The following is a 27816-nucleotide window of genomic DNA, read 5'->3' on the forward strand; positions in this document are numbered from 1 at the left end:
CACTTAACTGAGTATATATGTAGATGAAAACATTAAATGGAATTTATTTGCTCAAAATTTTATCAAATTTATAGCTTTATATAAGAATTATAACTAATTATATATTTGTAAACAAAGGAAAATTTTTAGCTCAGTATCTGTCTGTCAAAATCTATGAAATCTTATGGAAATTATTTATTTTATTGATATGTTGGTTACTGCTAACGAAAATCTATTAGACATTGCTATAAGTGAAACAAAATTTACTTAATATTTTCATTCTATGAGAGTTTAGTGAAGTTCTCATCAACTACTGTGTACACAAATGACTATATTTCTGATTCAAATGCGTAGCACTGGATGATATTTCATCCATTGTCATATACATATGTAAAAAATCCTTTTTACTGTGCTTGATCAGCTTCAAGCAGCGTTTTTAATTCGTTAATGCGTTTTTGATTGTCTGTGAAGGAATCATGTTGCGTTTGAGCAACACTAGCTTTGAAAATATTTAACGGTAGCTCAAAACAATTTTTTATCTAAAATTACTTTTTAATATCATCAAAATTTCATTTATTTTTTACAGAATTATTTTGTAAAATTTTGTAATTTTATTCCTCTTATATTAACAGATATTTAACTACTAATTCGAGAACCAGAGAGTTCAGCATTATTGGTGTTTCTTTGACACTATTTGAATTCTATAAATAGTAGACTTCCATTGCAAAGTGTTTCTATAACATCTATGAAACCAATGTTCGGCTACTACTATAACTAATATTTTTATCAGTTAAAAAGTTAACAACTTAATCAACATGTATAATTATTTTTTATCTATTATTTTTTAAAAACGACTCAATTTGGTTTACTCAAGTGACATAGTGATAGAAACTAATAGTTTGGAATGTTGAATAATGAGAGGCGTCTGTCATCTATATGTCAGACAAGAGGCTCTAAGTAATATGGTAAATATTAATTTTTTTCTTGTCGTAAATATAATATCCAATTCACTGATTTATTCCTAATTATTTAATTTTAATTTATATCATAAAATAAGATGATATCAAAAGTTGGTACTGCGTAAAGTGAAACAAATAAGTTGAATTTTAAGGCAAATGGATATTAAAATAAAGCATGAATAAATAAGAAATCAATAGAAACTAATTTTCATTTGATCTAAATCCATCTATTAGTTATTATAACCGCTCAAACTAGAAAGTAGAAAATTGGCTGCTCATTACAATTATAGTTTCAAGTCATATTAGGGAAAGTAACGCAAATTTAATAGTGAGTAATTTTCAGCTATCATTTAAAAAGAAAATCCACTTTATTTAGCATGCAATATTTGTCAAGAACATCTGTCACAAAACTTACGCCAACTGATTTTGTTATCAAACTATAATTATCTAAACAAATATGCAGATTTTATGAAAGTATAATTAATCAATAAAAATAGATACTATAATATATTTAAATATATTAGTAGTCGTTGTAAATAATGAAATAATAATTCGCTTATTTCGAATGTTATTGAAATGTTTTAATTTTACGACTAAAAGAAATAGAAAAGTACATTATATATAGATTCGATTTTATATACTATACATTATTTTATAACATTAACATCATTATTAGTACATAATATTAGCTGGAAGAGCACTATTGTTTATATTTCCCTTCATTCATCATGGCTGTAGAGAAATAAAATATTGTACTGTAAGTAAAAGCATATTCTTCATGTACTCATATTATAACTCATTTTGATTAGCTACGTCATCTTTTATGAAACCCTACGAATTAACACCTAATAGCATCTAATATTTTAACTTATTTATATGAACTTTTATTAGAATACATGGAAAGTGTTTAGTGATCGGGTTTAAGACTCTAATTATTTTGTTAATGCCAAATAAAAAGATAAATTATAAGAACTGTAATTAATTTGCAATCAACAAGTTATGTTAATGGATCCATGTTAGAACCTTGGACTAAGTCTGCGACTATATAATGACATTAGTAGTTGTTCTATTGTACTATAAATGTTTATACTCTACGCTTAAGGTTACTTTAAAATAATAATAATAAAAATTAAAATATTTCGTAAGAGATATAGCAATAATAATAATATTTTAAAGGAACTTATATAGCACTATATTATTTTCGAAACTATATTGCTAGCCACTAATTTGTTTGATGATATTAGAATCCAAGAGTACATTTGTATTAAAATAATGACGTTAAAATAACCTATACTCGAAAGTTTACATCATAAAACAAAAAGACATAGAATGATATCTTCCATATATAAAGTTGTAGCTAAGTTTTATGTGTTGTTTTAACCACCTGATGGCCGGCTAAGCGAAAATATCTTTTACAAAGGGTAATTAAAAAATAGGATTTTAGTTTAAAAAATATTAAGATACTAATTAATATTTGTCTAAAATATTTTCAAAATACATCAAAAAACATTATATAATCTGATGAGTCATTACGACCTAATAATATATTGTTATTGCCTTAAATATTATAAACTAATAAACTATAAATTAAAAAATTATGTAAGGTATGAATATATATTTTTAGTGTAACAATAAACCACATCACTGTTGCTGTTACATATGCATTACCATTTTTATTTATCATATGACACAATTATTTTATTATTATGGTTAAGCAAACCGTTATACAATTAAATTAATGAAAGACATGCGCCACTAAATATAAAGTAATTATTTAGAATTATTTAAGTTATTAGAGAAAATTATATAATTTCATTTTTTGATTACAAAAGCACGAAGTTACTAACGCTAGTGCACTCTCATTACTAAGGTGTCGCGAGTTCGAACCTGAGTGTACCGCACTGATCATGATAGAATAATTATCAGTTGGCAGACTGTGGACATATTCTACAAACAATCCCCAAATTAGTTACAGTTGTCCTCCAACTTCACTCTACTTCCTACAAAACAGCTATTAATGAAAATCAAATTCAGCACAAGGTATAACATTAAAGAGTATATAAAAATAATTCTGCCTTTATCAAGTATACTGGATCTTGTATCGATTTTGTTTATTCTCCTAGTCTTCATCAATCAGCTCATTCTCATGCGCAGTATATTAATAGTAGTGTCTATTAATCAAGTCGAATGGTAGTATACGTTTTAGATCACGCACTTCGCTGACATCGCCCATAGTAACTACTATGTTCAGTCAAATGCACGGTTTGACAGTTATTTTTAATTCGTGGGCTCGGACTAAGATGTACGAATCCTTTCCTGTATAAATTGTGAGAGAGGAAAGGACTGAGACAATTGTTTGGGGCAGATAATTTTATATGTGGTTATATTTTCCAACGGTAGTATAAGCGAGACGGAGATGTATAAATTCCTTTACGAACTAACTTTCAAAAAGAAAAGGAAAAACTTAATTACTGAATACTATTATAATAATAATACATAACATGCAATTTATAATTTAATTTTAAACGAAGTAGAATTACTTTTATATTTGAATATTCTGTCTGGATCTATAAAAACAAATGGAATTTTTCTATGGAATGGAATAATATCCCACAAATGTTTTATTGTATTTCAATGTGTTAATTGCTATTTTTAAATAATTTACTATAATAAACATAGACAATACAATAGAATTTAAACAAATCCGAAAAACTAAAGATGTACAATAAGCAAAAATACTATATAAAAATTAAAAATATACCTAATCATAGAAAAAAAACTAATCCATGACATAATTAAAAATGATCTAAATGAAATGATATAATTTTATATTTATTTATTATTGAACGGAAATATTGTTTAACAAAATTCGAGAGAGTAATGAAAATATTACCTATTATTGCCATAAAAACAGTCCAAATATTTTACTATTTATCATTCCCAATTTTAATCTTTTTACCCTATTACATTAACAATCTTGAAAAATATCGTTCCTAAATGCTGCTATATTGATATACAATATATTGTTATTTACAAGCAAACTACCAAAAAAATCATAAAACTACATATATTACATATAAATCTATATAAGCATAAATTGGTTACGTTTTTGTCAAAGTCGCGGTTAGGACGACAGCGCCAGAACGTCAAAAATCAGTCGAGTGAAACTAGTAGAACCAAATTTAGTAACTAAAAGTACAACTGAAACAGTCGATAGCAAATAGTAATAAAATTAGTTTGGACCGAAAATAGCGACTGAAACAGTCACTGATAGTAGTAAAATCAGTCGAACCGAATATGACTGAAACAGTCGATAGTAAAAAGTAGTTAATTACTAAACAGTTGATTGTCAATTTCAGTCGATAGTTCCCAATACTAGTATTTACTGTCTGATAAGTCACTATATACAAGGTGAACGTCCGTTATTAGATTTTGTATCATTCGTCCTGATACGTGTTTTCAACGCCACTGGTTAAGATGAAGTTGGAGTTGCTATAAGCAACATAGCTGGTATTGGTTCATCTTGACATAACAATACCGACACTATCGTCAGCATATTTTACCACACTAATGACTATTGAGATCGGTAGGTCCAACGACCAAGGACATTACCCTGCGGAATACACTTTCAAAATTATTGAAATTACTGGAAATTGACTTATCAATAATAGGCAAATGTTTAAAAGCATTGAAATCATTAGCATTAAGAAGCGCTTTTTATTTGTGGTTTGAACAACTAAAAAAAGTTTTTGATGAATCGACCGAAGATGAAAAATGTATATAGTCCAATAATACCAAATGTAAGAAGTTTTGGAATAACCCTAGAAAACCATCAGTACTACTTGCAAAGCAAAATATTCAAAAGTCCTATTCTTTCAATCTTCTAATATTTATATTAAAACCTTATAATTACATATTAACATGTAGATAATTATGATTTGATATCTTCCGTTAGAAAACAAAAGAGAAACAAACATTGTTAAAATATTTTGTGTCAAACGTGCTTTTAATTAATTTTTGGATGGTCTATGAAATACGCAGCCGCTTGTATTAGCATACAATTGTGAAGTTGACAGATTCATTTAAATAATTTAAATACGACAAATCTATTCCAAATGTAGTTGGTGGTTATTGCAGGTAATAAAACAGGTAAATATTTGGCGACATTCTATGCAAGATAACTTGACAATTATATTAAGTTGTATGATAAAAATAAAAATTACATTATGTCAGATATCAAATACATTCAATAAGAAATCATAGTATATGATTAACATATAACTCCACATTAAATTTTGAGTAGTTCTTCGTCGACAAAATATTTAAATAATAAAATCTGAAGAATAAAAAAAGTTATTGCTGGTTTGGTTAGCGCGGTGGTCAAGGCGACAGGACGATCCTCTTACTGTTGCGATACTGCCTGGGGCATGCATATACTTTATATTTGTGATTGTAAATGTAAATTTCTTAATAGGCAACACTGGAAAATCCGAAAAGGAATCCCAGTCACGCCAGTAACCAGGCTGGGTAAGACCAAATGTCTTCTGGAATGATTTCTAAGTTCTTCTAAGTAGGTCCAGTCCAGATAAACTCTCTTTGGTAAAATAGAGACTTAAAATGTACAAAATAAATTATAAATTATTCGAGAGTGGTATACATAATATTGAAGAGGAATCCCCCCTCTTTTATCTGGAACTCTCATGTAACAACAAACCATATCCTGTTACCATATCCATGACTGTTTGTGGTAAATATCGATTTCCTTTGCTCTTATCTCTGACGAATGTACTCTTTGTATGCTTTTTATCCTACAATTTGTTTCATTAGGTATAGTTTTTACCCATTTTCTCTGCTTTTAACAAATAAACTAAACTTATCTACATTGTCATATATCTCCTATGTCATATGTCTGATATAAAATATATAGTAGGTCACTGCAATTTCCTGCGTTGATCTGCTCTAAATAGATTTTTTTATTAATACATCTTATATTGGATATGCTTATACACATTAATTTATTACTACTGTTCTGTTGTATTTGCATCAATACACAAGCAAAACGAATGTGTGATATATACATCAGTTTTCAATTTTTGTTTATGAAAAAATTTCAATTGTGGTTGTTAAATAAAATTTAACTGGTTAAGCTAAAGTTAAGAGTAACAGTTATACACTATACAATTTCTCGTAATTTGGTTTGCTTTGGTTTGGTTTCCTTCGTACTGCCCAGTATCTGTAATGCTTACCTGTTGCTGTGATTTAGTAAATTTTATGTTTTAATGTGAAATTTTAGATATTTTCGTAAATCTTCGTCAATCGTTCTTCGTCAATTATGTAGCGATAAGATGTAGCCCTATATTTGCACCCCATGGATCCAAATTGGCTTTACGATTGACTGATAAACTTGATTGATTTGATTTTGATCTTGATTTTAGGTCAAGACATACTCTCAAATCTTCTGGCTAATCAGTACGATTGCTTGATTTTGAGTTCGATCTACTCCTTTATTTTTGTCTAACATGTTGTTTTTAATTTAACCTGCCATCAAAATGGATACCAAAGTATTTTGCTGGTTCTACTTAAAGAATCAACAGACATGTTTGGAGTTATTAAGCTTTATTTTCCATTTCTTCAAGTCTATTTGTAGATCTTGTTGACTGCCATTTGTAGCTTTTCTACAGCCTTAGGCAGAAATATATCTTTTTTCGAGACTCTAAATATTTTTTCGAATTGTAGTCTTGTAGATTAGTCCCGAATTACGTACACGATCAAAACCTTGTGAGACGTCCAGGCATACAGCAGGGCAGTATTTCTGTTATTTAAATGCCTATTCAACAACCTTCCTAGATTGTGCACTTTGTCGATTATTGAGTGGTGATTTCGGATTCTAAACTGGAAATCCGGCATTTTTATAAATGATTTAACACGTTATAGCAGCAGTTCCTCCAATAATTGCAAATACCATTGCGGGTATCAGCTGCTCTAAATAGATATTAAATAGACTCTAAAAAAGTTAATGAAATCCAGCTTATGATACATTATATTCCCTGGCAATTCTAATTTTCACTAAAATATTTCAATAGTTTTTATTCCAATGTGTCCAATATTATAATTAAATTGTTCAAATAGTTTGCAACTATATTGGAAATAATTCGACTATATTCATGGTAATATACGAAAAGAAACTGCTGAGTTAACGAGTAGTTAGAATTGAAAACTTCGTCAAATAATTCGTAAATACGACAATATAAATTAAGATACATGAAGGATAAATTCTGAGATGTTAAGCCACGTTTAACTTGTTTTATGGTCTGTAGTTATGATAATTTTTTCAGATTGTTTATTTGAATCGGCAATTTAATAATATTATTATAATAAGGCTATAATAATATAATTATTATAAGGCTATATATAAGAAGGCTAATAATAATAAATAATAAATAATAAAAACATACTATGAAACGAATTAATACGATGACTAGTAATCTCGAGCTTCAAAACTCCATCCACAGTAGTACTGATACAATTATACTTTGAATACAAAAATGTCATTTGATTTTAATTCAAAAAAAACTTATTCTCTTAACAACGCATTTAATTGTTATAATGTTTTATTTTTAATTGTATGTTTGATAAATATACACTATATATTTATATACTCCGCATATGCTTTTTAATTTACCTCTATTACTTCCCTTGTGGTTTATTAAACAAATTAAAGAAACAAAATAGAGAATTGATTTTTGGTAGAACAAATTTAAATGGTACCTTACGAAAATTATGTTTTTCCAACAGAAAATACAAACTTTTCTATAACTGTTCACTAATATATATATAACAAAGTATAAGTAACGAGTTATTTTCTATAGAAACGTTATTCAAAATATTTACGATGAAACATCGACAGAGGTATCGTCTGCAAGATGACGCGGCACACCCTTACACGATTTGTATTATGCTTAAAAAATATTCCGCAATTAATCCTCCGAAGTTTACCCGTGAATATGAATTATCAATCACCTGTTACAGCGAAAGTTTTGTTTATATATTTTGACCCGTGGCCTTGGCAGTAAAATATATTTACAAACATGCTTTCTCTTCAAACTGTAGTCAGTACGTTGTAATAATTATGTTGTAGTACATATTTTCTTAATAATACACAAGTCACTTAGCAAACTGACAATGAGTAATTAACATATAAATAGATATACATCTCTTTTCAATAACATCTTGCATATGATATGCTTAACAAAATCTTAACTTACAAATTAATGCATTACTTTTCTGTGGTACTTGTATCAACACTCAAGCAAGACTAGTACGGGATAAATACATATGTATGTTTTCGCAAATTCGCTAAAATTGTAACACAATAACACATTATACAAGTCCCGTGGTTTGGTTCGCTTCAATCTTCTGATTTCCTGCGGTTTTTCCACGTTACTGTTATTTAGATGTAAATCAAATTAATAATAAAAAACAAAATTATGGCATAATATATATGAAATAATAAACGTAAACCAATCAAAGATAAAAACTATAAGATATTTGGCGCTTACATGTATTTTGATCAAAGATATCTATTGGTGAAGAATTGTTAAAGAACTATAAAATAAAAGTTTTTCATTTAGTATGATTAGTATGAAGTTATTCAGTGTTTAGAGATGCTAATCACAGATCGCTCAAAATTTCAGTTTCAACCTTCATTATTATTGTTGTTTTATTTGACGTATTTCTCTGCCGAGGACTCATCAACATTAAAAAGTTATAGTGATGCTAGTCCGCCATATACCAAGTGGCGGTTTTTATTTCAAAGATTTCAAAGTGGTGGTGTTGAAATAAAATATGATAATGAAAATAGGGCCAAAAAATTCGAATTTCAAGTCTTATTGGACAAAATCTCAGCTCAAACTCTCAAACAAGTTTCAGACAGGTGAACAGTAGATTAATCAATTGTTTCCAAATATTTACATGCGATTAGAAGGATCTAAAAGGAGAGAAACTGGCTACCACACAAATTGACTGAAAATGACATTTCGAACCATGAACTACATAAAGTTAATGCCGTATTATTGCAAAACATATCAGAAATAGGGAGTAATAAACGCAAAGCCATGCTCTTGCATACACTGTTGTAACTGAAACGGGAAGTTCTACCATACTCAACCTACTGACCAGACTTCATAGCGTCTTTCGATTACCACTTGTTCAAATCGAACTTTTCTGGAATGATGATGATTAGATTAAATTAACATTACTCTTTTGGCACGATATCGATATTTTTCCAGAAAGTTGAAAAAAATTTTAGAAAATGATGTACATTTTACCCACTAGGGTTTATCTGAACTGGACCTACCGTTTAATGTGGGCTCTGAATTACGATCCTCGGCATTAAGTCTGCTCATTAGTCTAGCCTGGTTACAGGTGTGATTTTCCTTGTCGAATTTTACAATATTGCCTGAGGGCAATTACTAATGTTAAATTATCACAAACTTACATTTACAACCATGCCCCAGCAGGATTCAAACTCGGGACTCTCGCCACAGCGGGAGGACCGTCCTGTTGCCATGACCACTGTGCCAACCAAGCCGTTTGTATCAATTTTTCTCATTAAATATGAAAACTGAAAAAATGATCAGAATACGTTTAAGTGTCTAATATATAGGAACAAAATATGATTTAAAAATATATCACTATCGAAGTTAGATGACTAACAAAATACAAACCAGTATAAACGGTTAATATAGATAAACATTTGCAGTTTTAATAGTAACGAAATTTCAATATAAAGTAAAATAATTATAATAAGTATTCCTTGACACATGATTGTGCGGAAAACCTTCATTTATTTCTATTATTTATCTCTTTATTATATAATAACTTCGACTACATACAATATGACATATCGGTTAATGTAAATATACATCTGACAAGTAACTTATACCACTAACAAAACAAATACACAACAATTATTATCAAGCTGGCTAAAGTTTCATGTAAATATATTTGCTTCGTAATATGCGACAATATGTAGTTGTTAAACGATTCTCAGTAGTTGCGGATAGTTCGACACGGGTTACGGTATGACTTTAGGCACATTCCTAAAAATCAAATAAATGTATCTTTTATCACCGAGATAAAATATGATAAGATAGAGAAGCAGGTGGATAAGTAATATTAAATTAAAATGGTGAAGGATAGACTACATGACTTAATTAAGGTAAGTGTTATACATTAGCAATATAATTGCAATAAATAGTATTATTTTAGGTCAGAAATGAAAAACAATCGGATGTTAACTTAGAAATCCCCGTAAGTGACATTATTAATATATTTTTTATTATGATACTGTATAATACACTCGCTTTCCTTCAAATTTCCAATACCTTTCTAATATTGATTTATTATAGGCTTTTTTTTATTGAAAATAATATTGTTTGTAATCGGAAAATTAATTTTGTTTCATGCACAGTGTGATTCATTACTGTTTGTCATTCTAACTAAAGATAAAAAAGTGAATATACTCCAAAGCAGTACAAGATTCGACAATATTTTTTATACATTAATGCAGTAAATGATGTTTAAATTATAAACTATGAAGTTGTAGTTTAAAAAGTCGATAAAGGCAATTAGACAAAACATCCCTATTAGATCCCCTTAGATATCACCCTAGAAGTCATCCGGTCTTTCCTTCCTAGCCTGGTTACTGGCGTGACTGGGATCATTTTCCTTGTCGGATTTTACACTCTTGACTAGGACAATCGCAAACATAAATTTACGACCATGCCCCAGCGGGATTCGAACCCGCGACTTACAACAGTAGGTGGACCCTCCGGTCGTCTTTACCACTGCGCCAACCAAGCCGGCTTAAAATCATTTATATAGTTCTTACTGCTGACAGAAAATTGTTTTCCATTTTAGAAACTAAAACCACTATTTAATGTCATGTCCCAATATCTAATAAAAAATATATTTATCTTCTTATTATACGGATATTTGCCAAAATATCTGACAGTTTCTGTAATCTAATGAGTCATTCTAATATCAACTATATGTTATTACATTTAAACTTCGCTATTTCCAAGCCTCAATAATACACAAGACACGGGTATTTTCTGAAGACTGAATATTCGAGATTCTATCAATCCACGAATTTCGACAACTGTGGTGCGACCGTCCACGACTGTGATAAAGATTTCTAAACTATAATGAACCTAATTCTAAAGCAATAGATTGTGTTATATGGTTTGGTAGAGGAAGCTTTAATGGATCAGTTGCAGGGAACACCTTAGATAATAAATATAAACGAAAATAGCATCGACAAGCGTTATAGGCGACAGCAGCTGATAAATTTGATGTTTAAACATCAAACTTTAGGTATTCCAGGTGCGATCAATTTCAATAAATGTGTCACCTCGCTAAAAAGTAAACAATAAGTTTGGTTCGGGTTAAAAAAACATTTCGCAATCGTTACATATCGCATTTTCAAGTTCCAAACTCTGATATCGTACCCCTTTAATGAGGTTATGCTATTTAAGAAAGTGCGTATGACAGTTGAGATCAACCGAATTAATCGTTCGAACAATTTAAAATCCATAAAGTTGTTATTCTAGAGAGGGTTGATCCTATATTTTCAGAGCCCCGTCGATGTTTCCTCTCAAAATAACATAACACTATGGAGTGGCCTAAACATATTTCCTGCATTAAACAGAATGTTTCCGCCAGTATCCATCCAGTATTCAGCTACAGCGAGGGACAGTGTTTTCTTTACTTTGCCTTTTTTTTTAATTTCTTTACCTGACCATATAATTCTTATTTGCTTTTTACCCAAACTAGCCATAACTATTTAATAATTCCTACAATACAGGAATAACGAAAGTAACACAAAACACTGCTTAAAATTAAATAATTTCATTCAATAATGTTTTAGTCACTCACTTTCCGTTATATCATTTTAAATATCAAAAACAAACTTTTATTTAACAATACTTTCATCCACAGCAAGATTCGATCCTAGTACATTATTATCGGCAAGCTAAACGCTTAGCACGCACGGCTGTCTGCTGGGCTTTACTATTTATTTACTATGTATTTTGTGTCACTAATCTAACGGGGATACAAGGTTGCTTAATTTGGACGCTTTTTGTTTTATTGCAATGTATTTATTTGTAGCACATATTGCGCCTAAAAATTCTTCTTCGATAACAGATCAATTGAAAATTCCCCGGCCTACCATAGTAAAACACATTTTTTGCCTAAATTAGTTTTCTTATTCAACATAATTCCCTTCAATGGTGATACACTGATTATAACAACCCTCCAACTTTTCGATACCATTTTTATCGTACGATTTGTCCTTTGCTTCAAAATAGGCGTCAGTTTCAGCGAACACCTCTTCATTCCACGAAAATGTCTTCTCAGCGAGCATTCTTTTGAGATCTGAGAACAGTAAATAGTCGCTGGGGGGCAGATCTGGAGAATAACGTGAATGAGGAAGCAATTGGATGCCCAATTCATGGATTTTTGCCATCGTTTTCACTGACTTGTGACACGGTGCATTGTCTTGGTGAAACAGTACTTTCTTTTTTTTTTAATGCGGTCGTTTTTTTACGATTTTGTCCTTCAAACGGTCCAATAACGGTTTCATCGTGTGCAGTTCACTCGGATGACTGTCGATTGGACTTCGGAGTGAAATGATGGAGCCATGTTTCATCAATTGTCACATATCGACGCAAAAACTCGGGTTTATTACGCTTGATCATCTTCAAACACTCCTCCGAATCACCAATTGGTCGTTGTTTTTGCACAGAGCTTTCTCATACCCAAATATTAGTGAATGATATGATGTACACGTTCAGTTGATATCTTTAGAGTGTCTGCTATTTCATTCAATTTCAATTTACGGTCATTCGAAATGATTTTGTGGATTTTTTAATGTTTTTGTCGGTAACAACCTCTTTTGAGCGTTCACTGCGTTCACCGTCTTCGGTGCTCATTTCACCATGTTTAAACTTAGCATACCAATCCTTGATGGTTGATTTTCCTCGGGCAGTGTCCGGAAACTCGGCATCAAGCCAAGTTTTTGCTTCAACTGTATGTTTTCCCTTCAAAAAGCAATATTTTATCAACACGCGAAATTCCTTTTTATCCATTTTTTTCACAATAACAAAAGTTGCTTCACTCAAAATGCTATAATTGACAAACTAATGATCCAATAGCAGCCAAATTTATACACGCATCTTTTGAGGGTTCAGGCCAACTAAAAAACATATGGATTTAATTATAGTAGCGCCATCTATGTGTCAGGGCTTTTCAACTGACCTGTTATAAGCTTCAACTGTACCAAATTTTACACCTTCAGATGCCCCCATTTTCTACAAAAGGAAGACAAAATTGCAAAGTCGATTAATATATAGATATCCCTTAAACTTTAATGAATCTGTTTTGGATGTAATGAAGGCCATATAAATTAAGTAGATAATTTTTATGATTTTGATGGATAATTTTTATAATTAGGATGGTTGATGGTGTGACATAGCTAATCATCATCAATAATTCTTTTGTCAAACTAAAAGTATAAGAATAGAATATCGATTTTATTGAGGGGCACTTTGATTTGTCTTTACGATAGCATGAAGGAGGACCCATCAGTCCTAACTTAGTATCTAGTCTAATAATGTATTTTTTCTATTAAAGGCCCTATACTACACAAGATCAAATGGTGTCATTCTTTTAAACCCGTGTTGTGTTCTGGTATATCCTTATGTCTCCTTACTATTCTATTAGTTTCCGTAACAGTCGGTATCTGAAGGTCACGGTGTAAGTAATCAGTCCTATGACATTTGGGTGCACTTATTATGCTTTTTTGAACTTTGTTCTGGAGAACTTGTGTTATATTAACATTGCTATTTGTGGAACATCTCAATAATACAGTTATGAACTTGTAATTGTGATTTTCTTCCAATTAACCAATAGATTTTCCTGTATTTGAAGTTTCTTTTAACATATTCCTTCTAGTGAAATTGAGTATTGAGAATCATTCTGAGAGACTTTTATTGTAAAGTAGGCTCCCCCTAGTTTGACTCTAAATGTTATGGGCGCAACATACGATTTTATTATTTCAGTATATTGCTTCGGTAATATTTTCTGTAGCTTATGCAAGAAGCTTATGCTACATCTAAAAATATAGCGAAAATACTTTTTATCTCCCTAGACATTCGTTATATTAAAACTAGTGCGTTGTATCTCTTTTATGATCTGTCCTAAGACCCAGTAGTCTTTCAAAATCGACGTGGGAACAAGAGACAGTGAACGCATGTACAAGATTTCGGCCTTTCACAGGTACCAACATAAAGAAACTATTCAATATTGGAATGCATTTTTTTCAACGCGCACTATATTCACCAGCTGGCAAAGCATCTTCAGAAAGTTTAATAATGGACCTGCGATGTTATTGGTTAGAACTTCTTCGAAAATGATATTGATGAGGATAATTCTGTGGTAGCCAGCCTGAGAGCCAGTAGCTAGCGCATGCCATAATGGCATCTGCATGAGTTATTTGAGGATATAGTTATCCCTATAAGTGATACGATTTGGCTCCGCCAAACTTTTTCTTAGGATGTTTTTAGAAGGTGTTAGTTAATAAGCTCCAATGTAGTCCTTCGCAAAATATCAACCTGTCACATAACTTACAAAAAATTAACAAAAAAAATTATCTGCCTCATATTAAAAATATGATTATGTTCTATAACATATTCTTAGTGATATAATAATTTATATTGCACAAATACTAAGTAACTAATTTATTCTTTTTTCAGGAAGAGAGGGTACCATTGACTGGACCTAACTTAAAGCAAACGTTTGAAAATGCAGAGGTTATAAAAGAATGGATCGAATCAATAGAACGAAATACTGATGTCCTAAGAGGCTACTCTAAAAAATTAGACGATCTAAGTATAAATCAACGAGGTAATATTTATTGTTTTATAATACAAATCAATGTTTGTAAATATAATATTTTTTCAGACTTAAATGATAAAATTGAATCACTCTTCTCAAATAACATTTCAATATCAAATCAGATCCAAACGAAACTGAAAGCATTTGAAGAAGATTTACAGAACATTAATCCATTAGATGCCGAAGGAAGGATTAAGAACATTCAATACAACACGTTGAAAACTCGATATCAGAACGCATTTAAACAAAATGCCACGGAACTAGAACGATTCCGTCACATCAAAAAGCAACAACTAAAAGCCCAAATTCGAGCGAAGGGTATCAGTGTAACGGAAGATCAGTTATTGCAATTAATAGATGAGAAAACAGATGTACATGTTTTCACTGAAAATGTATGTAATTTGACAACATATCTTAACCGTTATATATAACTTCCAATAGATTCTAGCTCAAACAGCGAACGCTAAAAGAGAATTACAAGATATTGAAGAGAGACATCAACAACTTATGAAAATCGAAACGATGCTAGGGGAAATCCGAGATCTATTTCTTCATATGGCTATATTAGTGGATACACAGGTAATCGGATAGAATAAATCTTAACGAAAATAGTTTCTATTGAATCATATATATTCGAATTTAAACTAATTTTATGTTAATTAAACGCCTAATTTATTACAGCAAGAATTAATTGACCGAGTTGAATATCAAGCAGGAATGGCACAAAATTTTGTCGAGAAAAGTCGCAATGATTTGAAAAAAGGCGAAAAACGAAGAAAACGACATATAAAGGTAAACATTGTTTTAAATACTATGAATGTCAGTTAATTTTGAGGGGTTCTTTGAGATCGTATCGGGTTCTTCTGTAGCAACTATATATAGTCAATTCAAAATCGCAGTGAACCCACGTGATCTGTCAAAACGTCGCAATGTTGCCGCAGCGACTCGAAGTACATCTTGACTTTGACATAAAAGAAAATTCTCAATTAAATAAAATAATGAAACAAAAATGTTATGTATTATAATTTATTTTAACATTATAGTACATCTATCGCATATATTATCGAAGAACTTAAAACTATAAAACTATAATTAATTAATTAATTATAAGCTACAATAATCTATAGGTTTGAGTTGTTTTATTATATTTACATTGAACTTTTTTCCACATTAGTATAGGTAGAGTTCTAGGCGCGTTTTTTAATATAGTGGTATCCCCTAAAGGCCTAATCCACATAATTATTAATTGTATATCTGAGTAATGTATTTTACTTTCATTAGAGAACATTTACCTTTACGCTTAGTTCTTATTTCCTTCGATGCAATGGTTCCTTGTAAAGTCATTTTGATATTACTATATTTCACCTTAGTTAGTTCTGTTACTATCTATATACATCTTTCTTGATATAACTACATTTAATCACTGCATTCTAGAGTTAGTATTGTTAGCTTTCATACTCTGTAATCTACAGTTAAAGTATATTAATTATATGCTGACCTTTAGTTGTTTCCTCTTTTATCACCCTGTCTTGGTAATTGTCAGCATTTAATCATAAACCAACATTCATAAAGTTTTATTCAATCACTAATAACCTTCAGAAACACTAATCAAGTGAATAACTAAGCTGTTTATTTCCAATATATCAAAAACTTGCTCACGATTCTACCATTTGTCAATTTCTTCTTCAATGTGTCTGATCGAGCTCATCCAAACCTAAGGTGTTATTTTCGACAATGCCTCTTTCCATAAATCCAGACGGTTCTGGTTTGAATATCCTCCTCGACCTGAATGTCTATTGTAATAATCCTTTCAAAACCTCTAATAGCTGAATATTTTTTGGCTTAGTATCCATAAATAGTTTCCAGACCAACAATTTTCTCTGAAATAATTGTATTAAATTGTTTCGATTGAAAAAACTACTTACTGTTTTTCGTATATTTGATCTCTGATACAGCTAACATCAAGCTGACCTTGATTCGTCACCTACTTCGTATAAAGACGGTTTCTTTTTGGTTAATTTAAGGCTATATTGTTTTTTATTTTTTGAGATATTTTAATGACCGTGTCCCTATTAATATTCAGTGTAGCTGCAACGTACAAAAAATATTTTCAATAAAAAATTTTGAATGTCGCGGTGATTTGAAATTTATTTTAAAAAATGTTAAAACAACATTTGCAGTTCATAACCCGTAATTATAATACTCTATAGAATTTTGCAGATATTTGACAAATGGACAACTTTTGCAGGCTCATTCGATTACAAGAACTTCTCAAACAGCATTCTATCTCTTTTTAAATAGAATAAAATTAAAAGAAAAATATTGTTTGACTGTAAAACGAATTTTATAAGTTTCGATAGGCACATATACATGACGTGCATCACTACTGTTTTGAATTAAGTATATATACATTATACAATTCGCGATTAATTTAAATAATCAGCAAGAGCCGTATAATATATATTTAAGTAAGAACCTAATTATTTTTTCTTAAATTTGCGGGATACGCCGTTTTTTGTAAATTCAGATTTTCAAGAGTAAAACATGGAAGAAATATGCAGAAGCATTATAAGTTTAGTTACTTGGTACTTTAATCATGGCAACAATGGTGAAAAACGTGAAGATAGGTCACTGAACCTTGAAAAGTCACTGTTTTCTGCGTACAATTAGACTAAAAATCGTACCAAAATTATATCGAATGTTAGGATTTGCTGCTAAAATAACGGAACTTCAGTCAAGAGACGTCTAAATCTTTTTTCTTCATGTGCGAACTACTGCCTCAAAGCTAAAATCCAAAGCTGTGCCAAAAGCGGCTCCAGCATAGCGACCATTACTGAGGAATGTTATTCTCCATCAATTGTGAACCGATTTTCAAAATTTTCTTTTATTCGAAAGAGTGCACTTCCGAGGTGGTCCCATTGGAACCAAGTAAGGATCAGATCAGGAAATCAAGGGAAAACCTCAAATTTTAAAGGCATGTACAAAGTTTTCACATATTTTTTTATCTAAAATACTCCGATATTTGTGTATAATATTATTGCTGAACTGATGTAACGGAAAATCAGAAGTAGTTTAATGTAAAAGCCATTCAGAGTGATTATTAAACACTAGCCATATCATATGGAAGGGCGTACAAGTGCCGCAAGCACCTGCTTCTATGGTGTAAAAGGTAAAACGTTCAGCTCAGATGCGCAAATTTCATTCGATTCGAGTCGGTTCGATTCTCAGCGGCGACAACAAATTTTTGTTGTTCTAGTTTGATTAGAGCATTGTACAAATTACTTTTGATAGTAAGATAATTTAGATTAAACAATACAAAACTAATAATATAAATTTGTGACATATACATAAAATTAAATTCAATTAAATTACGATTCTAATTTGTTGCTCAGCACCGACTTCAAAATAATCAGTTGGGAGTAGTTAAAATAATATTCTAAATAGATGGATAGGTTTAGCTAGGTATTAAGCTAAATTGTCTGTATATAGTAAAACATAAAATACGTGTAGTAGTTAGGTTAAATAAGGTTTTTATTTATTTTTATTTAGTTATTACAAGGGTTATTATGTACTCAATTATTACATAAGTTTGATTTTTTACCTTTTAGTGAGCTCCTTATTTATTTTTTGAAATTGGTTCAATTTTTTGTTAAAAATATTTTTATGAATATGTGAATTCTGATGGATCTGCTACTTCACACATGACTGAAAATGATCACAGCCGATGAAAGCCATTAAAAAACTATTTTGAAAACAAAATTATATTGCTTTTATAAAAACGGTGGCTTATTGGGTGATGTGTTACCTGTATAGCATAAGTTGTAACTCCTTTAAGATTATTTCAAGGTCTTTATATACGAAAACTAATAGTTATTATCATTTTCAGAGGATCATTATACTGGCCATTGTTCTTCTAGTTGTTGTAGCAATATTATTGTCAATTATTTTTAAGTAACTATGTTATATGTTAACATTTTATAACAAATACATAAATAATAGTATAAAATAATGAGAGTATTATTCTAATAATAGAAAATTGAGAGTGAGTTATAAAAGAAGAAACCAGAAAATGCAATACAAACGTATGTAAATGGAATTCCGTCTGAACTTGGTCATTAAACATTAATTTACCCTTTTGTGCTGTAGCATTTACTTAAATTTTACTTAACAAAAAGGTGCATGCATTCTTTAGTCATCGAGTCAAGACAGGAAGGTGAAATCCGGCCATTCATCAACCTCAACGGCCAGCTCCAATATTCATAGCAAAAGATTAATTCTTTTTAATATAGCAGCATTTTAGAACGCTAGTTTTCGATGGAAAAAAATTAAATGATAAATAGTAAGATACTTTTGACGGGTATAATGGGTAATACTTTTTTTGATAAACTTTCACGATTTTTGTCCAAGCCTTTTGTTTGTCAAAATTTTTTTTCTAAAATCCTGTAAACTAAAATTAGGTTCCAAAGGTTTCAGAAATTGCATCGATTCCAAAAGTTTTGAAAAAGTTTTTGCAGTAGTAATTGTTAAATTTCTTTTAAAAATATTAATGGTAAAAAGGTGAATAAAGTGTATTAAATATTTCTATAAATACATTTCCTGATAAGAAAACTCTACTTTAATATTCAACAATTTATTTTGATGGAAGAAGCACCACAGTTTTTATTTGTTGAGGAATAGAAGTTGAGATAGATATCCCACGATGTCTTTAATTATATCGTTAATAAGAGGACTGCAACATTCCATTAAATCCAAAATTTTAACAAGTGAATGGGGAAAAAATTACAAAATTGTTTATTAGATGTCATCAATAAAAGAGTGGCAATTTTAAAAATGAAGACAATATGCGAGAAATCCACATTTTTATATCCTAGATTTAAGAAAGCAGGATAATGCTGAGGCGATACAAAAAGTTATCACAAAAGAGGTATCTTCCATTCTGACTTCAAAAAATACAAATATAGTTATACAACTGGAAATTCAAGACACAATTAGTGATCAAGAATGTATTGACATCCGGAGATATTTAAAAAAAAATGGCTAGAATGAAAGAACTAATTACGCCAACCACTGCAGCAACTTTACAGATTAAGCAGTATTTGGAAATGTCATTTATTGGGCGTTTAGAAAACCCATTGGATTTTTGGCAAGCCCATAAAATGACACTATCTGAATTATATCAGTTACACGTAAAATACTCCTCTATACTCGCAACATCTGTCCCTTCGGAACGAGTTTTTTTCAAAATCTGGGCAAATAATTAACGATCGAAGAAATCGCCTCAGGGGGAATAGTTGAACATGATAATATTCCTGAACAGTAATTTAAAAATATTTCCGTTCAAAAATAAATAAAACTTTTATTTAAAAAGGGTCTGGTAGTTACTATACGATCATTTTTAGGCTCGTCATGGATTAGATTTTTCAATGATTAGATATACCTTTACATTTTATTTAGTATTTATGGTTATTGGACATCTTTAGTTTTTAAGTTTTGTTTAAGTTGTATTGTACTATTTATATTTATTATGCTATGTTATTTAAAAATAGCAATTAATATATTAAAACACCATGAAACATTTGTGGTGTTATTATTTCGTACCTTTTTACAAATCCACAGAACATTTAGTATAAAAGTAATCCTACTTCCTTTAAAATTATATTGTTTATTATATGTTAATAAAAATTAGTAATATATTTTGTCCTTTTCTTTTTTAAAGTTAGGACCTGAATGAATATATATACATCTCTGTATGGCTTATACTACCCTTCGAAAATATAAACACATTTAAAACTACCTGGTCCAAACATTTATCTCTGTCCTTTCCTATCTCAGAATTAATAGAGACAAGAATTCCTACATCTTCGTCTGACATCACGAACAAACAGTCGAACCGTGAATTTGACTGAAAATAGTAATTACTATTTTCAGTCGCTATTTTTTTGACTATCGACTGTTTCGACTGATTTCAGTCGATAGCTCCCAAAGCTAACTATTACCAACAACATTTGCTACGTGTATTTTTACTGAGCCTTCATACATCCTAGAGGCACCCATCTTATTACTTATACATATAAATCTTCTCACGGTCTGATTCAATAATACTTCACTTCTTACAAAGAAGCCAATTTTTCGTTTCCAGGTTCCGTAAAAATCAAACAAAGATGCATCTGTATTTTAGTACGGTCAGCTTTGGTTAACGATTTCAAGGAATTCCCAGATTCTGGGTACGGTGAAACGGTAAACCCAAAGTGAAGTAAATACGTGCTTTCAAACAAAAGACGTTCCACGTTTTGAAAAAGTGAAAAAAGTTAAAGTTAATGAAAAAATATTTAATACAACAATACAATACAACATAATGAATTTAAATATATTAATGAAATAAAACGAAGAATTAAAGACGAATAACGAACGTCTGAACCAACAATTGTTGCAATGAACTAAGAATATGTCTACTATCCGTTTGCAACTACAAGGTCACACGCAAGATACACCAAAAAAGTATACCAATTATGCAGAAGATTACTATACTGATGAAGAGAAACTAGTATTAGAGGTAGGGGAATAGTTTGATTGGACCGAAGTAAATACAGGACCTCTCCTGTATCTGCTCTGCACTGCTGACATCCTAACAACAAAAGAAACACTACGGAACCTTTGTTGACGACACAATTATTATAACATATCTCCGCCTAGGGCAGAAGACAAAGTACAAGTTACAGTCAACAAAATCTGCAAAGGGACTAAAGATTGGAAAATTCAACTTAATAAAAAAAAAAAAAAATCAAAATCTGTTTATATTAATTTTGCATTGCGGCGAAATAATAAAAACCTCATTATATCACTCAATGGATGCTCGATTCCTCAAGCAGAATCAGCTAAATATCTCGGCATTCATCTTGACGGTAGATTAAATTGGAAACATGATGTTAGACAACACGCAAAACACATTAGAACCAAAATAAAACAACTATATTGGTTAGTCGGAAAATACTTCAACTTGATCTAAAATCAAAAAGATTGATTTATCAGATAATCATAAAGCCAATTTGGACCTAAGGAGTGCAAATATGGGGTTGTACTAAAAATTCAAATCAACTAGTCATCCAACGCTGCCAAAACAATATTCTTCGATTAATTATCAATGCCTATCGCTACGTAATCAACGAAGAACTGTACGAAGGCCTGGAAATCAAATCAATCAAATTCAAGGCGCAATTCATATGCTGAATAAAACAGGAGAAAAAGACATATATAATTATGGACAATACATTGAATACAATACACTGTTCAAATTTTCCTGAAATAAATATGACAACTAAAATATCCTTACTACTAACCACTGAAGTACCAAATATTGAAGTTATAATAAATGTATAAAGCTATATGAATACCGCAGACAATTGAAACTTTGTAGGTATCTAATCTTCTGTATGTATAAAAAAAAGAATTGCTGATCGAGACTAGCTAAAATTGGAAAACGGCTAGATCCATTTCGCTAATTTTGGTATCAAAATATTTATGGAAATGCAGGAAAGGTTCATATAGACAAGAAAATAATAAGAACAATATAATAATAGAATAAGAGAAAAACAGTAAAGGTAACAAATTTATTTTTTCAAAGTGTCGTTCTGGCAGTCAGTCGTATCATAATATATCATATAAGATCGACATTGTTATTGGTTAGTAGAATGTGATGTCAAAGGTTAGTCACGTGATGTGTATGAAATCATCAACCAATGAAATGCCTTCCTAATAAAATATTTTTTTACTCTCTAATGATGATTTAAACTAACCAATTGAATGCAGTGAAATGACGTTCTCAGCGCCTTCCTGCTAAAACCACGAAAAACAAATTTGAAATTATATATATTAAGTTAACACCCTATATACTACCCAATCGCTACAAATCGTATTCTTCATCGCCATTTCCCGCCGAGAAAACATTAAGAATAAAGTTGAAATATATTTCACATTTGTTCATATTTAATAACAAATTTAATGTGCGAGAACTTTCTCATTACTTTTACTATTTTATTATTAAAAATGCCAAGGAGGACACGATGTGACTTAAGTTGTCGAAAATAATCAAATGTGCGATGCACCTACGTGCTAACCGCATTGACTACCAGCGGGATATAGAAAATCATAATAGTCGTATTGGTAGGTCACAACTGAGTTTGAGAGTGACTGGAAATGAAATGGCTTAGAATACAGCGAGATCATGCACATTAGACATCACAACAGCGAGCACAATACAATAGAATTGAGTAATTCAACAGGTGCAATGCTCCGGTGATCTAGGAACAAGTGGCATTCCATTACAATTTGGTAGGTACGGCCAACAGAAACAATTACAATTGGAGAAATGAAAATCGTTTGTCAATATTGTAAGACATCATAATACAGCTGTGAATATGTAGGGTTATATTGTGCCTGCGGATAAGTAAAATTTCAATTAACAGTTCAACTGAAAAGTCCCCGGCCTACCATAGTAAAACACATTTTTTGGCAAAATTAGCTTTTTTATTCAACATAATTCCCTTCAAAGGTGATACACTGATTATAACGACGCTCCAACTTTTCGATACCATTTTTGTAGTACGATTTGTCCTTTGCTTCAAAATAGGCCTCAGTTTCGGCGATCACCTCTTCATTCGACGAACATTTGTTCTCAGCGAGTATTCTTTTGAAATCTGAGAACAGGAAGTCAAATAAGTCAAAAGAGAGCTTTAGACTCGAAATCTACACGCTTCTCGAAGGATGGCAAAAAGTTGTAGCTTATGATGAACAAGACCTTGAAAAACCACATAGCAATTTTCATGATAAATTTGTGAATTTATAAGTTCCTAAAGTAATAATTATTTTAAAAACAAGGTTTTTGCTAGAAGTATTAACAAAACCAAAACAAAAAAAATGGTATTAAACGAATTACAAGATGACAAACACAATTTCACGAATAATTAAAGTTTATTAAATAAATACTTTACAAAAGCCTTACATGAACACATTTTAAATATAAATCTAAATAAAAATCGACTGCAAATAAAACAGACAATTTCATTGCACTGTTTGGATGTTCAACATCACTGAAACTTAACAAAAATATCCTTTGACATTACAAAGAAAGTCATTTACAAAACATGCCTTTTATAAACACAAAGTGAAGATCGAAAAAGGTTATTTGGTATTTTATCAGAAACGCAGTATATAGAAGACACAGTTCTAAAAGACACATTCAGAAATATACATTATATAAAATATGGCACTAAAATTAGAAAAAGATCATTCTCAAATAAAAGCAAAAAATTATGTAAATGTTTATGGAATTAGTAGCAAAACTGTAAATATTTTAAAGATAAATTGTCATAGAGAGAATTTAATATGATTCAAATATTTTATAATTTCAATTTAAAACATGGGGTAAACTACATTAATATAATATAACTACAATATCTAAATTAAATTGTTATCATATTAAATTTTTATAGCTAGTCAATGTTTTCTAAATACGAGAGTTTCTGAAAATTCCTTGATACAGTTGATGCCTTTAATATCCCATCCATTTTATTATTTGGAAATTTGTCAGTTATATATAAAATGTTCAGATTAAAGATAATAATATATACATTTTTATAACTTTTAATTCAGGTTTTAAATACACTAACCATTAATTATAACAGGTATTATAGTAAAAGACAAATCAAAAATATATATGTTTTACCCCCAAACAGAGTGAAATTTAAATATTTGATTAGACTTGGACCCTTGCAGTACAAGCTTTTTTTTAAAAATGTATATACTTCTATCTAGAAATCTTTAAATGACTTCAACCACATTATATTACATAAAAAGGTGCAAAATCTAATATTTAAAATTATATTAAAAAACTATTGTACTAAAACAGTTTAGTTCACCTGAATATGTCTTAGTTTGGAATAATGATATACATGTGGAAGCATCATTCAAATTCCACAAATATCAATCTTAAAAATATCTGCTACAAATTTCACCCAATTTCCAAACTAAAACTATTTTACTAAAAAAAATATCCTGATGATTTTCATAAACGTTTGAGTGTTCGTTTTTTATCTTTAAGAATCTTTTTCTTTTCAGCTGTTAATTTGCTTTTATCAGATGCATGTTTTTTTGCCAATGGCCCATCTACAGCAATTCCTTTACTTTTATGTGGCTAAAATAAGAATTTTTTTAATATTTAAAAATTGAATTGTACTTCACAGTAAATAATTACTTGCGCATGTATCTCTGTCATCATTTTAGCCCTTTGAAAATAGTCATCATAATGTTCCAGTAGCAATTTACCTGCTTCTTCATTTAAGGCTGATTCTGGATTGGGCACTATTAAAAGACACTTGATAGTCTAAAATTTAGATATTAAAAAAATTGTAAACCAATGTATTTCATTTTATTACTAATAATATATGTTTAATTCCGAGATCAGACTTCCAATCCTTCTTCAGGGTGTTTACACAAATTTCGCCATTTATTGCTACATTAGGGTGAAATATTTTTGTCAGAAAGTAAGCTTTGGGTGGTTCTGTGGGGAATCCTTTCCCAAGATTAAGTTTTATTTTGAATATGCCACCATTGTATGGAGTTCCTGTAATAATACATTAAAATATAGTTTAAGAAGATGACATTTATATAATTATTTCTCCTTCTAGTTAAAATTCTACATTATTATATTTTATTATTATAAATTGTTATGAAAAATATAAAATACAGTTTTTATACCTGAAGGTCCTTCTATAAAAGCTTGAATGTCGGTTACATCTTCCTCATTAATTTGAACTTTAATTCCTTCAGGAGGATTATTGACTAGTTCTTGCATTTCTCTAGCAACCCCACGAATTATTTGAGGGGAGAGGTTTTCAACATTATTTGACATCTACGACAAAATAAAATATTTTTATGGGATACTGTGAAATAAAATTAAACTTACGGCTCTAATGCTGGATATAAATTTAAATATCACAAAATTCTAATAACAGTATAAAAAGAAATGCTGAAAAAAGGGGAAAAAACCCTCACAACAAACGAAATTGACGTTCTAATACAGTATTTAAGATACGATTGACAGTAAATTTTGACAAAACGAAATTTAAATTTTTTTGAACCAATCACGTTGGAAATTATGAAACATGCGTTGTATTTGAAATAACTGAAAAGTTGGAAGAATAATACTTTAATTATTGTAGAAAAAGAACTTTTAGAAGAGATAGATATTATTAAGAACTTGCTATGGTTTATCTAGAAAATATAATCAAAATAAAAGGAAAGTAGAAATAATATTCTTACAATAAATAAATGTATTAAAGCGACACCTTTTGACATTATTTTAAATTAAAATAAGATATTTCGTTTAAAACCATAAGTCATATATATTTGCTACTTTAATTAATTTATTTTTTATAGCTAAGTCATAGAATACAGAGAATATTCTGAGAGTATTCTATAAAACAAGTTGGGTTGCAAAAATATAACGTTAACGTTAGAAATTTTAACGTAATTAAATAATTTTAATGTGATCATATATACATTTCCAAATGAAATGTGTTAACTGCTGGTTCATTTCATAAGCAAAGTATGAGAGAGGTATAATAAAAAGTACCTGGATTTTGAATTCGTAAAAATTACTTGTCATAGTTAAATAGAAGGTCAAAATGTCAGATAACGTAAGTATTTTAAAATGTTTATTTATATTAAATAGTTTCATAACACTTTGTTAGAATGTTATTCCTTAACCTGTTTTTAAGGACGATCTTTGCTATATCCCAACTAAAAATGTAGATCCTAGTTTTGGTGATTCCGAACCTTTGTTGAAGGTTTACTCGAAGGAACCTTACAATTTTCATCCTTTCTCGAGTCACAGTACAATTCCCGATTACAAGATAACTTTCCCTCCTTCCATGGTATATCTTTTGTATAACTTAACAGCCAAAATTATATATTTTTAGTTTAAAATTATATATATGATTTTTTTTTCAAGTATAGTAATATATTTTAATAGTTTATAAATCACTAACGATTTTTAGGATACTCAAATTAGAAAATTGAAGCTATCAATGGAACCATGCAGAGAATTGGTTCTGCAGATAAATAGTATTTTATTATGGGAAAAACAATGGCATTCTACAGCATTATTGGCAGGTCATAAATATTTAAATCAATGTTGAATATAGTACTTAATTATTTTTAAATTATAGGAGCTAGTTTCCTTTTCACCATTCTGTGGTTGTCAGATCCAAATGTTTTAACAGTTATATCATTAGCTGGTCTTGTTATCACCGTGTTAGATTACTGTTTGCCAATTATTTTATCTACTGTTTTTAAATCTGAAACTTGGTCTTCAGAAAAACAAAAGCAATATGAGGAGATTTGCACAAATATAATTTTATACAAAACTAAAGCTGAATTGCTTGTATCATCTTATAGTAGAATGAGAGTGACTAATCCTAAAATGGTAAGCAGTGCATCGTAATATAATTATCAGTGTATTAATTTAACAATTTTAATATTTTTAGTACTTCAGCATCACAATTATTATTTTGTGTTTTCTAACTTGGCTTGGAGGTACGATAGATAATCTTTTCCTAACTTTTATTTTCATAACATTTTTGGTGATGTTACCTGGTATGTTGCATCATGGAATGTTGAGTAAACTTACTGAAACATCTACAAAGTTATTTAATGATCTGGTTGAAAATGCCAAATCAAAAGTAGGACAAAAGAAAATTCAATAAATCGGGGTAATGTGAACACTACTATGTAATAATGTAATTGTTTTGAATTATGAATAATTGATTTGGAAAAAATATTTCCAGTAGTTGTATATTTTTATTTTTCATGCCCACATCGACATCTACATTAAATTAGACTTTCAATTAATTTATTGTACTGT

General features: G+C 29.9%; 4 protein-coding genes across 5 annotated transcripts in view; 2 read left to right on the forward strand and 2 right to left on the reverse strand.

Annotated features, from left to right (window-relative positions):
- Positions 1 to 8223, reverse strand: part of LOC143192043 (uncharacterized) — a 103208-nt gene extending 94985 nt beyond the window's left edge. The window contains exon 1 of the mRNA XM_076397504.1: positions 8204 to 8223. The gene's annotated coding sequence lies outside the window, so the exon portion shown is untranslated. The remainder of the gene's footprint in view (positions 1 to 8203) is intronic.
- Positions 8224 to 9966: 1743 nt separating this feature from the next.
- Positions 9967 to 20470, forward strand: LOC143191999 (syntaxin). Of its 2 annotated transcripts, XM_076397460.1 has the most exons (8): positions 9967 to 10158; positions 10209 to 10250; positions 14756 to 14906; positions 14964 to 15289; positions 15339 to 15476; positions 15579 to 15689; positions 18784 to 18979; positions 19044 to 20470. In XM_076397460.1, the coding sequence occupies exons 1-7, from the start codon at positions 10126 to 10128 to the stop codon at positions 18850 to 18852; spliced, it is 870 nt and encodes a 289-aa protein (XP_076253575.1). In that variant the 5' UTR covers positions 9967 to 10125; the 3' UTR covers positions 18853 to 18979; positions 19044 to 20470. The 2 variants fall into 2 exon arrangements, with proteins under 2 accessions (XP_076253575.1, XP_076253574.1); XM_076397459.1 differs by lacking the exons at positions 18784 to 18979; positions 19044 to 20470 and adding an exon at positions 17793 to 17921 and having other exon boundaries at positions 9971 to 10158.
- Positions 20471 to 23845: 3375 nt separating this feature from the next.
- Positions 23846 to 25993, reverse strand: LOC143192000 (ubiquitin-conjugating enzyme E2 S). Its single transcript, XM_076397461.1, has 5 exons — positions 25858 to 25993; positions 25650 to 25803; positions 25328 to 25515; positions 25147 to 25275; positions 23846 to 25086 (listed from the first exon to the last, which is right to left on the reverse strand). Exons 2-5 carry the CDS (start codon positions 25801 to 25803, stop codon positions 24958 to 24960), a joined length of 600 nt encoding a protein of 199 aa, XP_076253576.1. The 5' UTR covers positions 25858 to 25993; the 3' UTR covers positions 23846 to 24957.
- Positions 25994 to 26495: 502 nt separating this feature from the next.
- On the forward strand, positions 26496 to 27732 carry Arl6IP1 (ADP-ribosylation factor-like 6 interacting protein 1). The gene is made up of 5 exons (XM_076397502.1): positions 26496 to 26590; positions 26672 to 26827; positions 26951 to 27065; positions 27122 to 27378; positions 27440 to 27732. Exons 1-5 carry the CDS (start codon positions 26579 to 26581, stop codon positions 27656 to 27658), a joined length of 759 nt encoding a protein of 252 aa, XP_076253617.1. The 5' UTR covers positions 26496 to 26578; the 3' UTR covers positions 27659 to 27732.
- The last annotated feature ends 84 nt before the right edge of the window (positions 27733 to 27816 follow it).

Source organism: Rhynchophorus ferrugineus, unplaced genomic scaffold, assembly GCF_030347505.1.
Source record: "Rhynchophorus ferrugineus isolate W39M unplaced genomic scaffold, kcgeb_rfMv2 rfM2, whole genome shotgun sequence".
Taxonomy (NCBI): Eukaryota; Metazoa; Arthropoda; class Insecta; order Coleoptera; family Curculionidae; genus Rhynchophorus; species Rhynchophorus ferrugineus.

What these genes read in the sequence shown, in the direction of transcription:
- LOC143191999 (XM_076397459.1), top strand. Translation starts at nt 10,126, where the DNA reads ATGGTGAAGGATAGACTACATGACTTAATTAAG. An exon ending in GACTACATGACTTAATTAAG is followed by an intron (nt 10,159 to 10,208) that starts GTAAGTGTTATA and finishes GTATTATTTTAG; the next exon opens with GTCAGAAATGAAAAACAATC. An exon ending in ATGTTAACTTAGAAATCCCC is followed by an intron (nt 10,251 to 14,755) that starts GTAAGTGACATT and finishes TTCTTTTTTCAG; the next exon opens with GAAGAGAGGGTACCATTGAC.
- Arl6IP1 (XM_076397502.1), top strand. An exon ending in TAACTTTCCCTCCTTCCATG is followed by an intron (nt 26,828 to 26,950) that starts GTATATCTTTTG and finishes AACGATTTTTAG; the next exon opens with GATACTCAAATTAGAAAATT. An exon ending in GAGTGACTAATCCTAAAATG is followed by an intron (nt 27,379 to 27,439) that starts GTAAGCAGTGCA and finishes TAATATTTTTAG; the next exon opens with TACTTCAGCATCACAATTAT.
- LOC143192000 (XM_076397461.1), bottom strand. Translation starts at nt 25,803, where the DNA reads ATGTCAAATAATGTTGAAAACCTCTCCCCTCAAATAATTCGTGGGGTT. An exon ending in TTTTATAGAAGGACCTTCAG is followed by an intron (nt 25,516 to 25,649) that starts GTATAAAAACTG and finishes GTATTATTACAG; the next exon opens with GAACTCCATACAATGGTGGC. An exon ending in TGACAGAGATACATGCGCAA is followed by an intron (nt 25,087 to 25,146) that starts GTAATTATTTAC and finishes TTCTTATTTTAG; the next exon opens with CCACATAAAAGTAAAGGAAT.